At 39.3% G+C, this 20,032-nt stretch overlaps 2 protein-coding genes across 3 annotated transcripts in view; one reads left to right on the top strand and one right to left on the bottom strand.

The window, feature by feature from the left end:
• The window catches only part of plcd1b (phospholipase C, delta 1b), an 11,882-nt gene extending 11,680 nt beyond the window's left edge, over positions 1 to 202 (top strand). The window contains exon 15 of the mRNA XM_088312028.1: positions 1 to 202. This exon is cut by the window's left edge and continues 338 nt beyond it. The gene's annotated coding sequence lies outside the window, so the exon portion shown is untranslated.
• A 2,111-nt stretch (positions 203 to 2,313) lies between these two features.
• Positions 2,314 to 19,227, bottom strand: LOC148325681 (CTD small phosphatase-like protein). Of its 2 annotated transcripts, XM_088312077.1 has the most exons (8): positions 18,252 to 19,227; positions 8,909 to 9,069; positions 8,679 to 8,711; positions 7,863 to 7,964; positions 7,404 to 7,460; positions 7,009 to 7,101; positions 6,446 to 6,631; positions 2,314 to 4,044 (listed from the first exon to the last, which is right to left on the bottom strand). In XM_088312077.1, the coding sequence occupies exons 1-8, from the start codon at positions 18,325 to 18,327 to the stop codon at positions 3,919 to 3,921; spliced, it is 834 nt and encodes a 277-aa protein (XP_088168203.1). In that variant the 5' UTR covers positions 18,328 to 19,227; the 3' UTR covers positions 2,314 to 3,918. The 2 variants fall into 2 exon arrangements, with proteins under 2 accessions (XP_088168203.1, XP_088168205.1); XM_088312079.1 differs by lacking the exon at positions 8,679 to 8,711.
• Between the last annotated feature and the right edge of the window lie 805 nt (positions 19,228 to 20,032).

The raw sequence follows: 20,032 nt of genomic DNA, 5'->3' as shown, positions 1-20,032 counted from the left end.
TGATATTTTGCAGGGATTTGTTTTTCTCTAGTAGCGCTACACTAGGTTCATAAAGCATTGTCATTATTATAGCAATTCAAGGTAAACGAAACAATCCTCTGTCATGAGTACATTGCTTGTGTACATTGCCATGTATGATTCATTTTTCTTGGATCCTGACTTTTTGTCCCCCCTTTTTTTAAGAACAAGTTTTCAACATGAATACCTGTCTACTGAAGTATTTATTTATTGCAGCAGTTCATTATGTTTGGAATCCATTCAAACATTCACATCACATCTAAGGGCAGCTTAGTCAACGTTATCTAACATGTTTATTGGGAGCCGAGCAACTGAACATGTGTCAATGAAACAGCATTTACTAATTGAAATTGCATATGAATGTTGGCAACATGCAGGCACTAAATTGAAATACTGCAGAATTAATCAATTGAAAATGTGAGATGTGAAGCTGGTTTGAATTGGTCAAGAAATGTTGGAGGAGGAAATATATTAATTTGGGACGTTTATTGAGATGAAATGGGGAATATAATACTTTGTAAAATGTCTTCAATCAGCTGGAAAAAATAAATGGTTTGAATAAGTTGTGAAATATGGTAGTTATTTAAAATCGCAAGATGTCTTGATTCGATAAAATTGAGTTTAAGGTGGAATAGGAGAAAAGGTGGGAATTTGGGGGATGTAGAAAATAGTTGCCAAGATATCCTGAAAGAAGCGAAAATATAAAAACGTGAATTTTCTCAAGTGATATCAAAGTGGATATGCTGCCACCAAGTGGCCAAACAAAGTCAGCATCTATTTCAAAATACTGAAGTTGTACATGAAAATTCCCAATTCTGTTCAACTTTACTCAGTACATTACATATGGGAAGAACATTCCAGTCGACATTTTTTATATAACCGCATGCAAGATTTATCTACTAAATCACCTTGACACATTTGCATCCATGGCAAAGTGAAAGAACTGCGCTTTGTTTTTGTTTTTTAGAGCCAATTGCAACGTGACAAGAAATTGCAATACTTTCCTAGTATAGTATAATGAATAGGCAAAATGGTTACAGTACAGAGAACGAAATCCTTGTAAGGCGCATAATGTAATTGGAAAAGGGAGCATATACAGAAACTGTGGTCTTGCACGTAATATGCTTTTGGTTTGTACTTGTCTTTGAATTCGATTTTTAGCACCAAAAACTATATCCTTTTCACAGTAATCACTGTATACGTAACATGTTTAAGATGTCTTAACATGCTTTTAGAGGTTCCTCCCGACGCAGTGATAAAAATGTAAAAAGTCAAAACTTCCCATTGGGCAGTGATATTGGACGCTCCCTCCCCGAATAGATATTACATCCTCACCGCTCTTTCATGCCTTTCTTGGATGTAAACTAGGTCAAATTACAAGACTCCCAGAGTGTACAGTAATTAATTAAATCTCTTAATCTCAACATTTAGACACGGGACTCTTGTTTCAATGAAGCCTTTTATTATGGAAAGAAACAAGGTCAGGAAAAAAAGATGCTCAGGGTGGCAGTACACACACACACACGCAATAACAACTGAAAAGTGTTCAAACGGTGAGAATTCGACAACCCCACTAGACCTAAACCAACCAAAGAACATAAGCACAGTGAACTCAAGTGTTCTAGAACTTTGGCTTTAAATTCATAAACCAACTGATGAATATTTTAAGTGAGGTGATGCCCAAAAAAACCCCAATAAGCACACATGTACACACTCGTCCCCTGAATAGGAAAGAAAAGACCTGACTGAGAAGCCTCCACCACAGGCAAGTAGGATCAAAAAAAGGTTTCGGTGGAGATGTTGACGGGATTATGAAAACAATGCAACTTTTTCGACCAAATACTGACAATAAAAGGTAGAAAAATATGATGATTGATACAAAGATTTTTCAGAGCAATTAAATCATCTGCAGGTTGAGAAGAGTCTTATAAAAAGGGCATTGCACTGAAACCACTGTGAACAAATTGCTCACTTCCAACACAAACATGTTGCAAAAAAGAAAATGTCTTTTTACCTTGAAAATCAATATGGACGTTATGATATCATGAGCCATAAAATTAGCAATGGAGGTAAATGAAATTTCTTGTGCGGGTCATATAAAAAGATGACAGCACAGACCTGATTCAGAATTTTGGTACACCCGATGTACAATGGACATAAATGGTTGTATTTCAATATACTGATTTTCACTCATAAAGTGTGAACTTGATAAAACATTGCATTACACTTCCAAAGGCAGAAGGCAGCAATGCCAAGATGAGGCCCCGCCCTTGACACAGGAGTGTTTCAAGCCAGTTACTATGGCAATGAAGAACATTTATTTGGGTACTGTTGCCGAACAGCACAAATATCGGTCATAATTCAAGTTATTTCTGTCATATTTTGGAAACTTTTTTTTTTTTTTTTAAACATTGGAATAATTTAAGATTAGACCACAAAGTCACAAGAAAAGTCATTCATGATAACTGAGCAGCACAGTGAAAATTGCATGGACCAGCCCGACCAAACTTGTGCTGGGTGTTAGGAAGTTCTCCATAGACATGCTCAACAATTGGGATTATGAATTACACCCCAAAATGCCCCTTCCAAAATAAAAATCTTATTGCCATGGTAGCAATTGTTGCGGCATTCGGTGTGCGTGGTTCCTCTCAAACAGGCACTGAGGTGAAGAGCAGTTCAAAAGAGTCTCTGAAGGTAAACGCCACACGCACACCACGACTAGTCATGCGCCTAGGAAGTGATCAGTCCAGGCCTGACTCGATACTAGAAGATGCTAACCTCATGGAGGGAGGGGGGAAATAGAAGCATGGCACTTGACCGAACTGTACAATTCTGGAGGAGGGGGTGTGGACAAAACATCATCGCCCTGTGGATGAAGCTGCATCGATGTGCAAAATACAAATGGGGGCTTCAATGCTGACATTGACAAACACAAAACAGTAACAAAAAGGCAGAATATTAAAAGCATAAGAACACATTTAACAACTATGAAATTAATAAAAACCTAAAACACAATACTATTTTAACATAAGCCCATTAAAAGTCATCCATGGTTTGGCAACTAATAAAAGGGAGCAACCAAAAGAATAAATGGCACATTTTAGTTTCAAAATTAAAACCACAACAAAAAAGAAGAACTTGCAGCTGGGATAGTCAGGTTTACGTTTGCAAACTTTTCCTAAAATAAATCAACTCGTTCTATGTCATACAATGAAAGCAGAAAGACACAGTCACGTCTAATGATGGCACAGGCATAAAAAAAAAAAAACACGGAGACATCTGATGATTAAAAATTGGAGGAAAGATGTGATATAAACATACTTGTGTGTCCACTCAAGAGCATTATTGTGTGTGAAAAAAGCGGAGCACTCGGGAATATGCCATGTAGAAAAGAGCTCCCTGTAAAAACAACACTCACACACAAGGCACTTCATTCAGTAAGAAAAGAGTCACAGTCCTTTCCGTGACCACAAACTGCCTGCATAGCAACAACACAAGGACAAAATGTTTCCCGACCTTTGTGTGGTTCCAGATTATATATTTCAAACAAAATCTTTTTTTTGGTTTGAAGCACTTAACCAAATAGTAAAACTTTGTTGGTTTGAAAATGAAGACCAGAGTTCAATTCTCTTAGCATTTTGTCCCCAATGGCGTCAACTTTAGATCTTCTCATGAGTATTTTTCTTGTTTTTGTTCAACACAGTGCTCCTGGATAATTAAGTGTATTTCTTCTCATTTGAGATGGCACTCCCAATGCAGCCGGTCACCAGGAGATGGGAGCATTGTTGGGGGAACAGAATCCCGGGACTCCGCTGTACCTCAGTCGCGTTGAAGAGTTAAAGTTGGGCGGAGGCATAGGTCGAAAGAGGAGGATGGCGAATGCAGATGCTATGGGTCCTGCTACCTGCCTCTCAGATTCTGAAGAACCCCGTAAACCTCCTCTTCTTTGCTGAGTCCCTCAAAGACAGGCAGCAGGTCCAACAGCTCCGTGTCATCCATGTCGTCAAACCATGACTGGACCGGGACCTAAGAAGTCAAATGGAGTAGTGGTTCTTAAATTTTTCAACACCGAGGACCATCTCAAATAATAGCTTTGCTCTCCGAGTACTCTCAATATGACAAACATTACATTTCAGTAGGGTGGTACTATGGTTCCAATTGCGCACTTTTTAATAAACCAGGCGTACTGAAGTATGTTGTTTCAGCCGGCAACTGACACAATGCTTATATGAAGGAAAGGTGGACGTGACTGACGACAGCATGTGGATGTGAAAGAGGAAGCTAAAGCCACACCTCCAGTAGGCACTGCAGTGAAGCAAATTAACTTGGAGTTTGCCATCATTCCGGCAAGCTTGACGAAGATATTCCCAACGGTTGGATATCAGTGTAAAAAGGACGTTCAATGTGGAGTTGCGAATGACAGAGGGTGAACACCGTTTTACTAAGAGTGGGAGGCACCCGCGGTGAGTTACGCTACAATTTGTGAATGGATTATAGATAATTGGGCTCTGCTTGCACTTTTCGAACTTTCCCATCATTTCTGAGGAGCCGTACGGCAACGAGATTGACTGACACTGACGAGCGGGAGCCGATCATGTTAATTACTTCAAAAAGGTACAACAAAGCTCAGTTTTGCTCCTGTTGCCTTTTTTAAAACCATACGCTAGCATGCATGCTAGTCTACATTTTAGCGTGCATGCATGCTAGCGTAGGTTTTAAGCTGCCGTACGTTTGACCATGCCTGCCCCCAATTATACGGTGAGCCTTATGTATGTGTTAAATACAGAAATAGCACCTGTAACTGAGACAGCGCCTTTTAACACCATGTGCCTTATGCTTGTAAAAATACGGTAGGTCCTGTATCTACATACTTTGAACTACAATAAGTGCGGTACATAATACTGCTTCTAAACTTAGATGCACCACAACCCCAAAGTCTTAAATGAAGCTAGGAGGGTCTCACTTTCCATCACTTGCTTCCCAAGCTGCCAACTTTCTAAAGGGTAAGTCCATCGAAAAATGTTCTTTACAATAATATGTTGTATGTACCCCCAATTAGTCTAAACATGGCATTGCATTTGTGGAATATGAATTAAGAGGAAAAACCCACGTGTTTTTATCCATCTCAGGGGGGGCGACCATTTTGTCACTTCCTCCCAACTGAAAATAACATCACCGTTGCGCAGGGGTTAGGTAACAACCAATGATGACTCACCTGTTTTCCGAAGATGAGCTGTGATTGTTACTCATTTAAAGTAGTATTTTTTCATAGATTAATGCCAGGAACCTGCATCAACGGGTTTTATTAACCAATAAAGATACGACGATATAACAAGGTGGTTGAGATGCAGCAATTGAATATTTCAGGATTCAAGTATCTTACTGAAAATTCTATATAATCGTGTATTCAGGTAAAGGATAATTTCACTTAATTCATATCACTTCATATTGGAAATTGCATTTGGTTCCTTTTTATATAATTATCAGATTGTATTTGTTAAATCCACACTGTGCATAACAGCACACAATTTTATTGAGTAGAAACATTTTTTCAGTTGGGCAATTTCATACAAATAGATTCAAGGCTGTGTGTTTCGGAGCTTAGACCAGCTAACAAGGAACAAGACAAATATTCAGCAATACAAGTTTTGGAAGGGTGCAAGGCCCTAAAATGTAGACACATCCAGAGGAAAGAGTTGAAATGATAAACTGTATAAAGTGACTTTCAGTTTAAGTATTTAGATGATTTACGTGTTAGATAATCCTGAAGAAGGGGTTTAATGGTTTTATGTAGCTCAGGAAATTGGAGTATTTGCTCAGATTGGCACTTTTTAGTTGGTGAGACACTACATTAAAAATAATTTGCGCTAAATATTACATTAGCCAGCTAACTGTTAATCCAACCAAAAAACCTGAGCGTAATTGCAAACAAATTTTGCTACAGACTCAGTCATGTGTACACCTGGAAACACCATTAACTGTGGCAACCAAGTATGAACACCTGACACATTCTCAAAATTTTGTTTAAAAAAAAAAAAACGTGTCAGAACAAGTTTTGGTCTACAGTAAAAAAGAAAAATTAAGAGTGTGAACAAGGACCAAGATGATTAAAGACATTTCGAACCTTAAAGCGGTAGAACTGTTGTCGATTTTTGTTTCGTGTACTTCAGCCACAAATTTTTTTCAGTGCACAGAAAGTGTTTGATTGGTCTCTGCAGTAAAAGCAGCATGTTGATGCTGGTTGAATTATACATATATATTTTTTGACATGGTTACAACCACAAATGACTGTTTGGAGATGTATTTTTAACTACATTTTTTGGACCCAAACCATTCAGTCACAGTGTGAGGAAAAAAAAGCTAAAACAATTTAAAATACTGTCTAATGTATTAGGTACCAACAAAAAAAAAAAAAAAATCAACTCACAGCATTTTCTGGGTGAAAAATGTACGAGGCGGGTGAGTTGTCAACAATGATGACGTTGCTGAGCTCTCGCCCAAGCCGGCTGAGGTCCTTAACATAGTTCCCTCTGTGGAACACGCAGGACTCTCTGAAGAGTCGTGCTCTGAACACGCCCCACTGGTCCAGCAGGTCTGCCACGGGGTCTGCATACTAGCCAAGTCACAAAAAACAAATGTGCTGTTAGTCTGCCGGGAAGACAAATATTAACCATGCCCTGAAGACAACTAATTTTTATAAAAGAGCTTCACATAGCAGTGTGCCTGAAAAACTACACACACAATAACTAGAGGATACAAAATGGACTTAATCTAGGTATTTACAGGAGAGGGTTCACAACATCTGTAATATTCTGGAACACATCTAGAGTTTCACATGTTTTTTCCTCCCACGCATAACACTTACCCACTTACAACTGGCAAACAGACAAAAAAGCAGAATAATTGTAAAAGGTTGAGAGGACAAATTAAAATAAACATCACTGTCTTGCAAATAAAGGCCAAGGCAGTAGCCTTTTGGTCATAACGCACCTTTGCAAGACTGGCTGTGAAGAGCACACATTCAAACAACTCGCCCATCTTTTGAAGAAACTCGTCCACGTGAGGTCGCTTCAGCACATACACCTGCGTCAAGGTGGAGCATTAGTATGACATAAAGAGAAGGCCACAACTTAGTTATCTCAACAACTTGAGTGTTTCTCAGAAAACTGAACCCACTCTCACTCACAGTTGCGACGTCCACTGCTTTTTGAATTTGAAGCTGTCACCTAGTGCAAGTAATCGTGAATAGGCCAACCAGGATAAACACAGCCTATCCTGGATTACTTGAATCAGATAACAACCATTTCTTCTGGGTGTTCCCCATGGGCGCGTAAAGAACTCTTGTCTCAAACCAAAATCAACACATATCCCCGCGAGTGTATTACCTGATGAACTGTGCCATCAATCTCCACTGGAACAATAAAATCTGCATTGTTGATTGGCTGTGAATCAGAACAAAACAACAGGACATGATTCCCAAACCATTTATAAAGTAAGGCACCTTTGATGACCAGCAGAGGTCTGCGTCACAGAAATGACGTAACAGGCTGAAGAACATTAGCAATCACTTTTCAGGCAAAAAAAAAGGGATACTTCTAGTACATCTCTAGTAATCTAATCAGAACTCAAGCCTCAGGCAGAAACTATGCTGCAACAGACCCAATTAAGTGAAAAAGACTTGAATTAGTTACATGAGCAAGTCAAATTTATTGGAAACCAACACCAGATTACATAAAAAGGACTCCGTCTGTGACAATGTCAATCAAAACGATCTTTGTAAGCATATTGATGCAGCTCTTGTATGTTGTGCATGTGTTCACAATGTCGTATCCGGTCGGTGTTACCTTAAATGAGCTGTGGACAAGCGTTTCATCCAAGTCGATCACAACACATTTTTTACCGTAGTCCGATATTTTCATTTCTGGTAGGAGGTATTTGGCTGGTGGCTGTGTGGAAAAAAGACACAAGACATCTGACTTAATTGCAGAGATTGGAGGAGTTGTGAGTGACCCAAAGAGAGACGAGCAGATGCAAACCAGGCACAAGAAATGAACTTGCATCAATTATTTAACGTGCACCCCTGAGTATTAAATGCCACAAGCATAATTTTTTTTATCCATTTAACGTGTCTGAAATTGGTCTACTTTGAGGAGGCAGGTCTGTGTTCAGATCAAAGGAGATTTAATGACACTTTAAAGACATGATCTCACAATGAGGCTAAGCACATGTTAAGGAGATTTTTTTTTTCAAATAAATGGTGTTACTCTAAAAGCGATACAATATCCTTGAACAAGAAACTGTCTGGAGGTTTTGTGTTCCAAACAGCTGCTTATGTGCACATTTAATCGGCACACCAAAATACCTTAATTGATGGATCTTAACTGACACACTTTGCAAATACATGGATTTCCTTAAACCCCTGTATTGATGACAGCAGGTTTTGCTTTCAAAAGTTAGTGCAAACCAAGCAACCAAGTCACAGTTTAAACCCAGAGGTGCCAAAAGGCAGTTGCAGTTTTAATAGGCAGAAAATGAACCACAGTGTGGCAGCAAAGCTGAGGCTCTCCAAGGAGTGCTGGAGCCCACACAGGAGCAACATGCCAGCACCGGTTGGTTGCATGCAAAAGGGAAAGGAAGAAAAAAAAAGTAGTAATACATACACTAGGGACAGGGAGGACCTCGACCTTGTCACACTACAACACAATAGACAGACACGTTTATATTTTTAAAATGAGGGGGTTGAGGTGAACGGACAAAAGAGGGTTCATGAAGATGAAGAAAAGACACACACATACAAAGTAAAAATGTATATATAAATATATATATATATATTCAAAGACAGAAATGGGAGTGTTAATATGCATAAGGGATTATCGACAAAACAGCTCACCTTTGGTGGCGATCCGTTCTCCTCAGGTGGCGGCGGAGGCAGGATAGCTGTGTTGCTATTGGTTGCGGGCGGTTCCACATTGTAGTTGCGGAAGCAGCAGAAGAATGTGCTGAAGATGCTCCGGCTCCTCTGCTTCTTTAGGCTGTTGTTGGACTGGGATGCTATCAACACGAAAAAGAGAAAAGGGTGATGAGTGAAGATAATGTAAATCAAGGTGCCATTACATCCGCGTGTGATAGCCATGAACAAGTATTGCTTTGAGAAAAGAGCCGTAACAAACTTCAGCTATTTTGAATTACTGTACACTTTATAGCATGTGTCAAATTTAAAGCCCCGGAGCCAGATCAGGCCAGCCACCTCATTTCCTGTGGTCGACTAAAGAAAATCAAGTGTGTCCATTTCATGCTTCTTGCTAAATTGATTTTTATTTTCATTTTGGAAGAATATATGTGGGGGAAAAAAAAACAGAACTAAACAAAACTGCGATTTCAAGGGTTAGAGGCCTCTCCGTTACTAGGTAAATATATATTTTTTTAAATTAAAGAAAAAAGCTTGAGCTCCGTAGCACTAAATATATTTAAAGGTAAGTGCCTTGAGCATACGCAACGACTGAGAACAACTTTGTATCAAGTTGTTGAAAATGCTTTTTCACCATCTCAGTTGTATTAATTTTTGGGTGAAGCTAAACACACTTGCGCATTCGATCTGGTCAAGAGTCAGCACGAGTCGTGGTGCAAATTCGGCAAACCATTGAGCAAATTGTGCAAATACAAGCATGGTAGTTGGCATGAGTGTTCCTTATAGGTTACGTTTTCAGATAAACAAAGTGCTATTTATGAAAACAATTTAACAAGTTGGGCGATGAGATGACGCAAGGTCAGAAGCACAGTGGCAATTCTGCCAGCTAAAACAACACACTTGATTGAGTAAACCTGGTTTATTAAAAAGTGCTCATAGGAACGGCAACTGTGTCGGGCTATCAGCATCAAAGTGTGCAGAGTCATTTAGGTCTATTAACTCAAGCCCTGCCAGCCCCGTTAGCACGGCTGGTGCTGTACAATACAATGTCACTGTAATTAAGTCATTATTTGTATTTTTTTTAGCACACTTGATGAGCGATTGAACATTATTTGAGGACAACGTATTGATGTCGACTGAAGCAAATGTTTACGACACCAATAAATGACACCCCAAACACAACCTGGAAAATGAGTCAAGTCAACGGTTAACGCTGAGACACGCTGCTGGGAACAACTTCAAATGAAAGCGTACCGAGGCAGTGATGCCCATATTACTTGGTAACTAAAGTTTATTTTGAAGTAGACCTTCTAACCGCGTTTGGTGGTGAGTTACTGTGCATAACCTGAGCAATTGTTGCTGCAAATAGCTTGACATCATCTTCCTGAGAGTGTACACGTAAAAAAGTGGGTACTTGAGGTAGAAAGAAATGCCTAAAGCTTTTTTTTTTTTTTTAAACCAAGGTACTCTAATTAGCCGAGAACCCATTTCAGCCTTCGTCATTACCTGACCATTCAAAATCATTGTAAACTCATTGCTAATGATCAGCATAACAGGGATCAATTGGCCCTAAAATATATGTGGACATTTCCACTTAGGCAAACTTAAACCGCTGAATACATCAACGATTAGACTTTCTATGGCTGCCTTAAAAGAAAATGAGCATATGAGGGTTTTCTTTCACCAAGATGAACACAGAGCTCCGAGAGGCTTTTCATGATCTTAATTCTTCATAGGTCGTTAAATAAACAAATAAATAAATGAAATAAAACAAACAAATAAAATATTTTAAACTATAAGCGTTAGCTTGACTTAATTATTTCCCCCGACGGTCACCTACAGGGCTGCCTGCACCACTCTTTCGAAAATGAAGCGTTGATCGCTGCCACATCAGCTGTAGAGTCGCCCCCCCTTGCTGGAGCTGGGGTGCTCCGAGTTTTTCAAATTTCATCCATCCATCTTCTGCACCAAATCCATATCCTCACTCGGGTCACATGCGGGTTTGCTGGATTTTTCAAAGTCCAGGCGGTAATTTGGCCAAGTCGTACTCCAGGTCTTGTTGACAATTTGCACCACAACGCTGAACTCCATCTATGCCTGGACGGAATTAGCGTTGGCTAATTTTAATTGGCTGGGATGGCTGAATGAACCGCGGGGCTCCTTGCTGCCTGGGACCTGGAGGTCCCTGTGGTCTTGCTATGTGCTCTTCAGCTGACTGACTGGTGATGGGCGCGGCGGTACTCGACTGCATGGCTGTTGGCCCACAGCATGGTGCCGCATGTGCGGATGGTAAGAAACGGTTTACATTCTGCTAACCTCGTCATGTCTGCTTTGACAGCAGCAGTGGTCTAACTGTTAGTCGCGGGAGCAATCAACCATGGCTGGCTGCCTACCTTCCTTCTGAGTCTTAACAAAACTTTAGTGTAGCTAAATGTATAAATTTCTAATTACAACAATCACCATCAAAATTCATATGTGCAATTCTTTTCCATTTCAAATTGAAAAAAAAATAAATAAATAGCACAAACATTTGGATTTTGGATGATGATAGTGGTCAAGGGAAGGAAAGTGGTGATTCGTCACCCTTTTCACAAACGAAGCCAGGAAACAATATTACAATACGTTCCTCCCCTCTATGACTTGGACAGGATAAAATGGAAAAAAGAAGCCTCACCCTAAACACGTGAGTTCCAATGTGTTTTAAATGTCATCACAAAAAAAAAAAAAAACTTTTACTCACTCTAGATTCTTTTCAGGAATGGTTGAATTTTAGTGCTGACATAATTTTTACATACAGACATATAAGTGCCAATCGCCCATTCAAGCTAGCACTTCAACAAGCACAAGTGAAGAGTGTCTGACTGTTTTTGTCTTAAGAAATAGATGAGTTTATATTTATAACTAACTATTTATAACTAACACTAACTTTTACACTTTCATAACAGTGAGTGACATTAAAATTACAACTTAAAGTTTGACGGCACCAATTTGACCATGGAACATATTTCTATTTCAATTATTTCCTTATGAGAAGAAATTATTGAGAATCTGAACAAAACTGGATGTTGACCAGCAAAACAGACCAGAATGTGTTCCTCAGTGGTGCCATCATACAAAGTAATTGATGAAGATGTTTGACAGCAAAAAAGCCCAAGACTATTTCCACAATTCTGCTACAATCCTGTGACTGCGTAGGTGTGCTTATACTGCATCATGAGAGTTAAGGCATGATGTAAGTGGCACTCCATGTCAGAGACACATTTGAAGCCCCGTGAACCACTATGAGAGTTGAGTCAAATCTTTAAATAGATGACCCTCCTCCAATTGCATTCTCACAGTCAACATTTTAACAAAGACAAAACAAGACCCCAAAACAACCCAGTCATCACTAACTTCAATCGACACCATTTGCTATAAATGCAAAACCAATTGAAACATTTTGAAGAAAAAGCTCATGTTTATGTGTACAAAGTAGCTAACCTTGGATCTGAGGTCATTGGTTTGCACAAGCCAACACGGCAGAGAGTCTATCTTTAGGCTGCTGTTGGGCAACTTCAGTAATGTAGCCATATGTCATATAACATTCAGTAGCTGCGCAAAGGTGCTCACATTTTGTCCAGACACATTGGAGCCTGTTGAACAGAAAGAGGACTACCTGTCAAATTCCTCTGTAACAGCTACTGGGATGGGCTCCGAGTCAAGTGATTTGCAGAAGATAAGCATAAGACAAATCAGTGACTGAGTGCTCTGACAACTATCATAAACCTCAGCAACTTCGTGTACAATGAGAGAAAGAACAGACAAGGTCTGTTTGTTTGGTACAATTTTCCCTTTGATTCCATTCAAAAAAGCAGGATTTAAGAACGATTAATTAATTGTTCATAAGCAATTCAGCAGATGGTCTGCTACTGACTGTTGCTTCATCAAATTTTGAAACTTCTGAGGCAAAAATGGAGAGCATTACTTCGCTACAACAAGCAGCAGTGCTGTTGACCCAGCCTCGACTGATCTGATGTCTCAAAGAACAACAATCGGCTGAGAAATCCAATGACATGAATTCCACAACAAAGTCCACCTTGGCAAATCCTTCAGGAATCAGAATTGCTCTCTACAACACTGGCATCAATATGGGAGTTTGGAACATTCAGAGATTCTTGCATCCCATTAAAAATATTTTGTACATTTCCGTTCTCGTGAAATCAAATATTTGCGACATATTTGATAAGCTAAAGATGTAATATTCAAGCCAAAAATTTGTTAATTTGTAATTAATTGAACATTATTCAAAAAACGTTTTCCAATTAGTTCTAGGAAGTGCATTTTACACAAGAGACTCTGCACGATTGATGCAGCTCCTTAAGAGAAGATCTGGCATTTATTCGCATTTGCCTTCTCCAAAGAACCAGTCAAGTTAGATATTGTCCTTTACATAGGCGTCATTCCAGCTCGGAAAGTCCCTCTGAAGGTTGAAAATTGCCAGCTCATTGGAATAATTTAAAAGGCAATTCCAATTTAGAATAACATCATCAAATAAATTAGGGCCGGACCGCTTAATCTTCCAACCAATTTAATCGAATGATATGCCGATTCCTTTTTCGTTTTGTAACACACCACCCTGCGTTGGCGAAGTTACTTTGAAAATGTATTTAGAAGGGATTCACTCAAGTCCTGATTTGATTCAATTTTCAGTTCTCGATTTAGATTTGATATTTTGTTTATTTATTATATTAAATCGCTACCACGCTCATCAAAGTGCGGTTGTGTAATGCTGCAGCGATCCACAAACTAAATACGTATTGATGTTTAGCGCAAGCGTCTAAAAATTACACGCATTTTGAATGGAACCGAAAAACTACACACTATGCCGGGTTGTACTATTATGAAACCACCTATAAATACTAAAAGAAATACGTGTAAACATGTTTCACGTTTCTTGAGCACCAGTATATGTTATATTATATTGATTATATTGATATTAAATCGATTTTCGATGAATCTTAACATCCATCGTATTTAGTTACTTGAAAATTAATTCTTCCAAAAAGTAATTGAGTTACATGCTCAGTTACTGCTTCGGAAAAATAATTACTCAGTGAACTAATTCAGACATTTTCGATTATGTAATATGTTTATAATAGTTGAATGAAGAATAAAAACAAAAAAAAATATCTTGGAACATTTGATATTTATTCAAACTCAACATATTGCAGCTTGGCACATGCATAGAAAAAAATGGAAGGAGTTCAAAATTAAATGCAGAAAATAAATAATATTCACACTGCATTTAAGTGTAAAAATATGGTGCAAAACATAAACTTAAATATTAAAAGGATTAAAGGGAACTCTGGCCATTAGGTGGTGCTCTCTTTATTTGGGTCGTGTGCGCAGGATCAAGCGCACAGAAATTTACCTTCACTGATTAGGCTCGTGCATCCGCTTCATAGCACACGCGCTTGCTACTTATGTTGTCCATTACTTGGAAGCCATTGTTCCCCACGCCATAAAACAAAATTCATAGATATCCAGAACGAAGTAAAAAAAAAAAAAAAAAAAAGAGGTTTTGCTGGTCTTAATTTACTAGATTTTCTTTGCCATTACCTTGACTTGTATCTCATGCGCAAATTTGCAAAAATTTTGCCCGCTAATAGCCAATCAGATTCATCAAAAAAAAAAACACTCACGGAATAGTTCATGAACAGGAAAAGACACCACACTCTGTGTTTGCTAAAATTGATGACATGCGCGTAGCTGTGCTCAAACGAACTGAGAAAAGAATGAATCACTAGCGTTCACTGCAAATATTTGTACTTTTTGAACGAATCATTTGCGAACAACAACACCACTGGAAGAATCTAATTAATACAGATGTGCTTTTGTGAAGCAGACAATGCGACACTTCATCCGAATACGGCACGTTGCCTCATCATTAACGGCAACAGTGTTAAATAGATAAGGTATGCCATTAGATAGATTACTCCGTTATTCAAAAGTTAACGGTGTTATACCAAAACGTTGTTATTCCCAACACTGCACACTATATAAAACAACAACAATAACATTCACCCCGCACTCTCCCACCCCAAAAAATGCTCTATTTTTTTCCTTAAATCTTTCCATGTCGTAAAGTTAAATACTAAAGGACAAATTATTGTAAAACAGCCAAATGTGCTGCCTGTCATTCATATCTTTATTGTTGTAAGCATTAACAGTGATACACATCATATTATTTTTATTTATTTATTTATTATAGGCAACCTGGAAACTGTCCCAGTGGCCTAAGAAAGGGGTGTCGGTCCTAGATGTGATCGGCTTGCGAGATGTGATTGGGGTCCTTCGGTGGCCTATGCGTCTGCTGATGACGTCATACTTTAATCACATATTTCTCAAATATATGTCTTTGCCTCGGTGTGCCTGGCTGTTCTATTTGCATATTTTGATTCACTAAATAAAAAAATCTAATAAAAAAATTGGATTCCTGTCATACTGGCGCGTCAGCTCCTACGTCACATCAGTGTATGCGCCAAGAAGCCGCCGCTGCGACAACAGTTTACATGTCTCGTGAAGAACTTGCAAGAATGCCGTGATTCACACAGGCAGCAAGATGGTATGTATATAGTGTGAAATATTTCTTAATAAAAAATTTCCTTGTTTTCCCTCAGACCCTTAAATACAGTCTGATTCCCAAAGCAACGGAACATTGACGTGACATCTTCGGTAGGCACGCACGACACTGAAGGAGGATCCTCGCAAAAGTAGCAGTAAATGTACTTTATTTTTAATATTATTATTATTATTATTATCTATTAACGCAGAACATACAAACACAACAAACAGGGGTGACAAACATGGAGGCAAATAAATATATTACAAAAATATATGCTATAGCGTGACGTAGGGCTGGGCGATAAACCGAAAATTTACCGTTACCGAAATTTATTAGCATGACCGACATCATTTTGCCCATGTCGGTAAATTCGGTGTCTAAAAAAAAAAAAGAAAAAGAAGTCTTTTCTGTCTGCGGCGATGCTCATGCCCCTTTAAGACGGCTCCAGCGCGTGTAGTCACGTGACTCCTCCCTTCTGAACAAGAATGTAAACAAGACGTGTTAGTAGCTGGCGATTCAAATCCTGAAGCGGCTGACACGGCTGCGGACGAAGTAACGTTAGTTGAAATTGTTCCTGTCGCGCTTGTCCCGAAAATAAAGTGGACATCTGTCGTTTGGAAATGTTTTGGGTTCCATAAAGACGATGTTTAAGCAAAAAAACATGAACTACAAAGTGCGTCGTAAGCACCTGAAACAGCGCGTCCAACCTTTTCTTTTTCACCACCCACAACACAACCATGCTGTTGACTTGGAGCTTGTGCTAAAAGTTCAAAGTGAGGAGCAAGTTTGGACAAGTGACAACAGCCCATAACGGAGGCGACACCATACGAGAGAACGTCTCAGAGGTGGACGCGATAGCCGAGCACATAGCTAAAGATAGAGTTCCTCTTGTTACAATGGAGTGGACAGGATTCAAACGCCTCATGAAAGTAGCCGAAAAGAGGTACGAAAATATTTGCCGCAAACAGCACTTCCGATATGGACAACATCGGGACGGGAGCGGAGACATGTCAAGCATTTTGCATCCACATCCGACTTGTGGTCTTGTCGCAACATGGATCCCTGTTTGCGCCTGAATGTGCATTACATAGACAGCAAGTGGCGATTGCGCACCAGGGTAATCGAGACGGCACATTTTCCTGATGAAGCACATGCGTTTATTTGGCATTGGCATTCCATTGACATTTTTTCCCCCATTCTATTTAGCATTTTGTTTACAGGCGACTAGCGCCTTTGCACATGGCATTATTTAGATTGTTTACACGATACCTTTACACAAATCTAGGCCTTTGCAAATGGAATTACAGCATCTCGGCACAATATATTTACATAAAAAGATTTTGTGAGAGGTACCCTTTTTCTCCTGTTCTTTGTGACATTGTTCAAGTCACGCAAAGCAAGCTAGTTTGAATGTTTATTCAAATGATTTTTGTACTTCTATTTTTCATTGAAAGTAATGCGTACCAGTTGGTCAATAAAAAAAGCAGTTAATATGCATTTCCTGCATTTATTTTGATTTTGGTCCTCAGGGGGAATTTATCGCGCTTTTATCGTTATCGAGGTAAAACTGCCTAATTTATCGCGATATTGATTTTAGGTCATATCGCCCAGCCCTAGCGTGACGTCATCAGCAGGCACGCAGGCCACCAAAGGACCCCAATCACATCTACCACATCTCGTGCAGACGGGCACAAATGGATACCGTGTTTTGACCACTACCACGAGTCGTAAATGCGTCGGAAAACATAAGAAAACCCTAAACTTATTGACTTCAAGTGAAATTCAAAACAGTGAATGATAAAGTAAATTAATTAAATAATCGAGTCTCTTCTACCACAAAACAGTAGAAATGTCAGTGTGAAATTTTTGTATCATTATAAGCAAATGTATTTTTAAAATACTGTACTCATGGTTAGATTTGTTGTTTTTTTTTTTAATCCGGGGTCATAAGTAGTTATAAACTATCATGCATGACTATAAAATGTGCCTATTGCAGGGCACTACTGATTTAGGTTGCTGTTGTTCTAACGGACGTTTTTACGACTTCAATATACTCCAATAAGAATACATACATCACAAGCAATAATTGTGCTGCGTATTATTTTCCAACAGACCCGAGTGAAGACAAGCAATTCAGAGGATGGCTGGATGGCCGGGGCTATACTTGACAGGCAAACCTAGAATGACAGTCACTTTGTTGCCTTGCTTTAGTTGTGGGAAATTGACATTTTCTCTCATTGCAAGTCATTGGAAATCAGCAATTCTTGTAACCCCACTGCAATTGAAAACTGATCAATTACTTATCTTTTACGCACTTTATTCTCATTCATGAAGTTTCAATCATCACGCATACGATGCGAAGCTTGGAAGATGTTATGACATTAACCGGAATATTTATTTTGTGTCACACCAATTACTCATGAGCAGTGTGGACTTCCACCGTTATCAAAGAACCTTTTAACACAAATTAAACGGGTCAAATTTGACCATCAATAAATCTCAACTACTCAAGTATCAACACATTTAGGACTCGCTCTGAAACTTACCAGTAGACGAAAGACTGATAAACCTGTTGCTCAAAGAGTTTGTGTCCAAATAAAACTTGTGCTTCTAAGCGATATGATATTCGCATACAGTTGGGCGCAAATATCTGCGCCAACACTAGAAGTAGTTAGCCAAGCTAGCTGCCGTTACGTCCATTTGCTCACCCCCTTTTCTTACCTTTCTCTTGGTTGAAGGATATTATTTCCTCCTCCTTTGGGTTGGAAACTTGGGTTATTATGGACATGTGATCCATTGAGCCGGTTGGTTATTCCGCTTTCAGACTCCCGCAATAATAGCCCGCTTGCTCGGGCGAGTATGCCAGCTAACGTGAGCTAGCTGTTTACGCCGACGGTGATCAGGGAGCCCACAAAAGACACACAGGCGTCCGAGGGGAAGCGTTGTTGCAGCGGCGATAGCCAGCCAGCTAGCTCGGTGCTCAGGAAAGGCCTCTTAAGGACAGTCATCTATAACTCCGTGCAAAAATAACATCCCTTTTGTCGCATAACGCCGAAAGCGCACGGCTAAAAAAAAAAATCAAACAAAACGACGTGGAAGCAACCGCCAGCTGAAGTTAACAACGAGCTTGGCTCGATGAGCGGGCTAGCCGTGAGGCTCCGATCATCCCCCCCGAACCCTGCAAAAAAACGGATGTGCAAGCGTCCGTGTCAGTTACGCAGTCCAACACACTTAGAAGGCCGTCGAAGGGTTACTGTTTGCCGAAAAACACGCCAAGTCGCGATAAAGTTAGGGAGCTAACACTTGTAGCCTGACGTGCTGGCCCTTCTTTCCCTCCGTGCAACATGGAGGCTGGATGAATTTGGAGTTGGATCTCAAGCGGGGCCGCACGGACTCGAGTGGGAGGGGAGGGAAGGAAAGGGGAGTGGGCGCTTTGCATCTGTCCGTCATGGATTCTGTGAGCGACTTCTCTCAAAGCGGCTCGCATTAGCCGAACTACAACGCAGAAACTCACGCTGCCCTCTCGAGCTGCAGTTCCCCTGTAATTATTGCATAAACGAATTCGAGGCCTCTTGTCAACATTATTTGTCTAACATGCACCACTTCCGACAGTTGGCGAAGTCAAATGTGCTGCAACGCGTAGAGAAAGCTCTAACAGATGGCATACTAAAACGTAGACGTTTCCAGTCCGTATGTCAAGCAGAGATATGCAAGTTATCAGTTAGTTTATATTAATAGGAGAGAGAGCGCCACATAGTGTTGTAAAGATGGCACTGCTTCAGGATAGTGAAAAAAAATTTACTCTCAAATTCGTCACATCTTCGCCAAAAATAACACATCCGCACATATTTCCCCAAAGTCATTGCGACATATTCACAATTGTTCTTTGTTATTTCAAATTGTCTTAGTCAACCTTCACAAATTCATAAATTATTAAGACAACAACAGATTTCCAAATTAATGACAATTTTAATTAAACATTTCATGGTGTATTTATTTAATTTTGGCACTTTCAGTACTCCATATCCACTGCATTGGATATGGAATTTAATCACTACATTGTATTTTGCATGTAGAATTGGATCAGATTTTTTTTTAATTTATTAATCGCAAAAAAAAAAAAAACATAAATAATTGCGATTAATCACATTTTTCAACTATTATTTTTCAGGACGCTTGAAACCGATATTTACTTGAATAATATCTTCATCTATATTCATGTAAAAACACCAAAATGAAGTATATTTGAATTCAAAGACTGTTCTAATAGCTTTCTTTGATCCGTGAATACAATCTAAACGGAGTCATCTTTACAGGCATTTTTCTTCAGAACAATTCTCAAATATTTAATTGCATTAAACATTAACCTCCGGAGTTAATGCTTTAATTTTGCTAGCTCATATATATATAAAGTGGAATGTAATTTTGTTTCAGGGGTAAAATACTCCCAGTGAACAGTGAATTTAAAAAGAAAAACTAGCTGATTTAACGTAGCATTAAAA

This window comes from Idiotropiscis lumnitzeri, chromosome 12 (assembly GCF_059441095.1).
Source record: "Idiotropiscis lumnitzeri isolate Australia: NSW breed Sydney's pygmy pipehorse chromosome 12, RoL_Ilum_1.0, whole genome shotgun sequence".
Classification (NCBI taxonomy): Eukaryota; Metazoa; Chordata; class Actinopteri; order Syngnathiformes; family Syngnathidae; genus Idiotropiscis; species Idiotropiscis lumnitzeri.
This window is presented reverse-complemented; position numbering and strand designations above follow the sequence as displayed.

Coding starts and splice junctions, on each gene's coding strand:
- LOC148325681 (XM_088312077.1), bottom strand. CDS start 18,327: ATGGATCACATGTCCATAATAACCCAAGTTTCCAACCCAAAGGAGGAG. Junction 8,712..8,908: donor AGAACGGATCGCCACCAAAG/GTGAGCTGTTTT, acceptor ATTGTGTTGTAG/TGTGACAAGGTCGAGGTCCT. Junction 7,461..7,862: donor TTGTCCACAGCTCATTTAAG/GTAACACCGACC, acceptor TCTGATTCACAG/CCAATCAACAATGCAGATTT.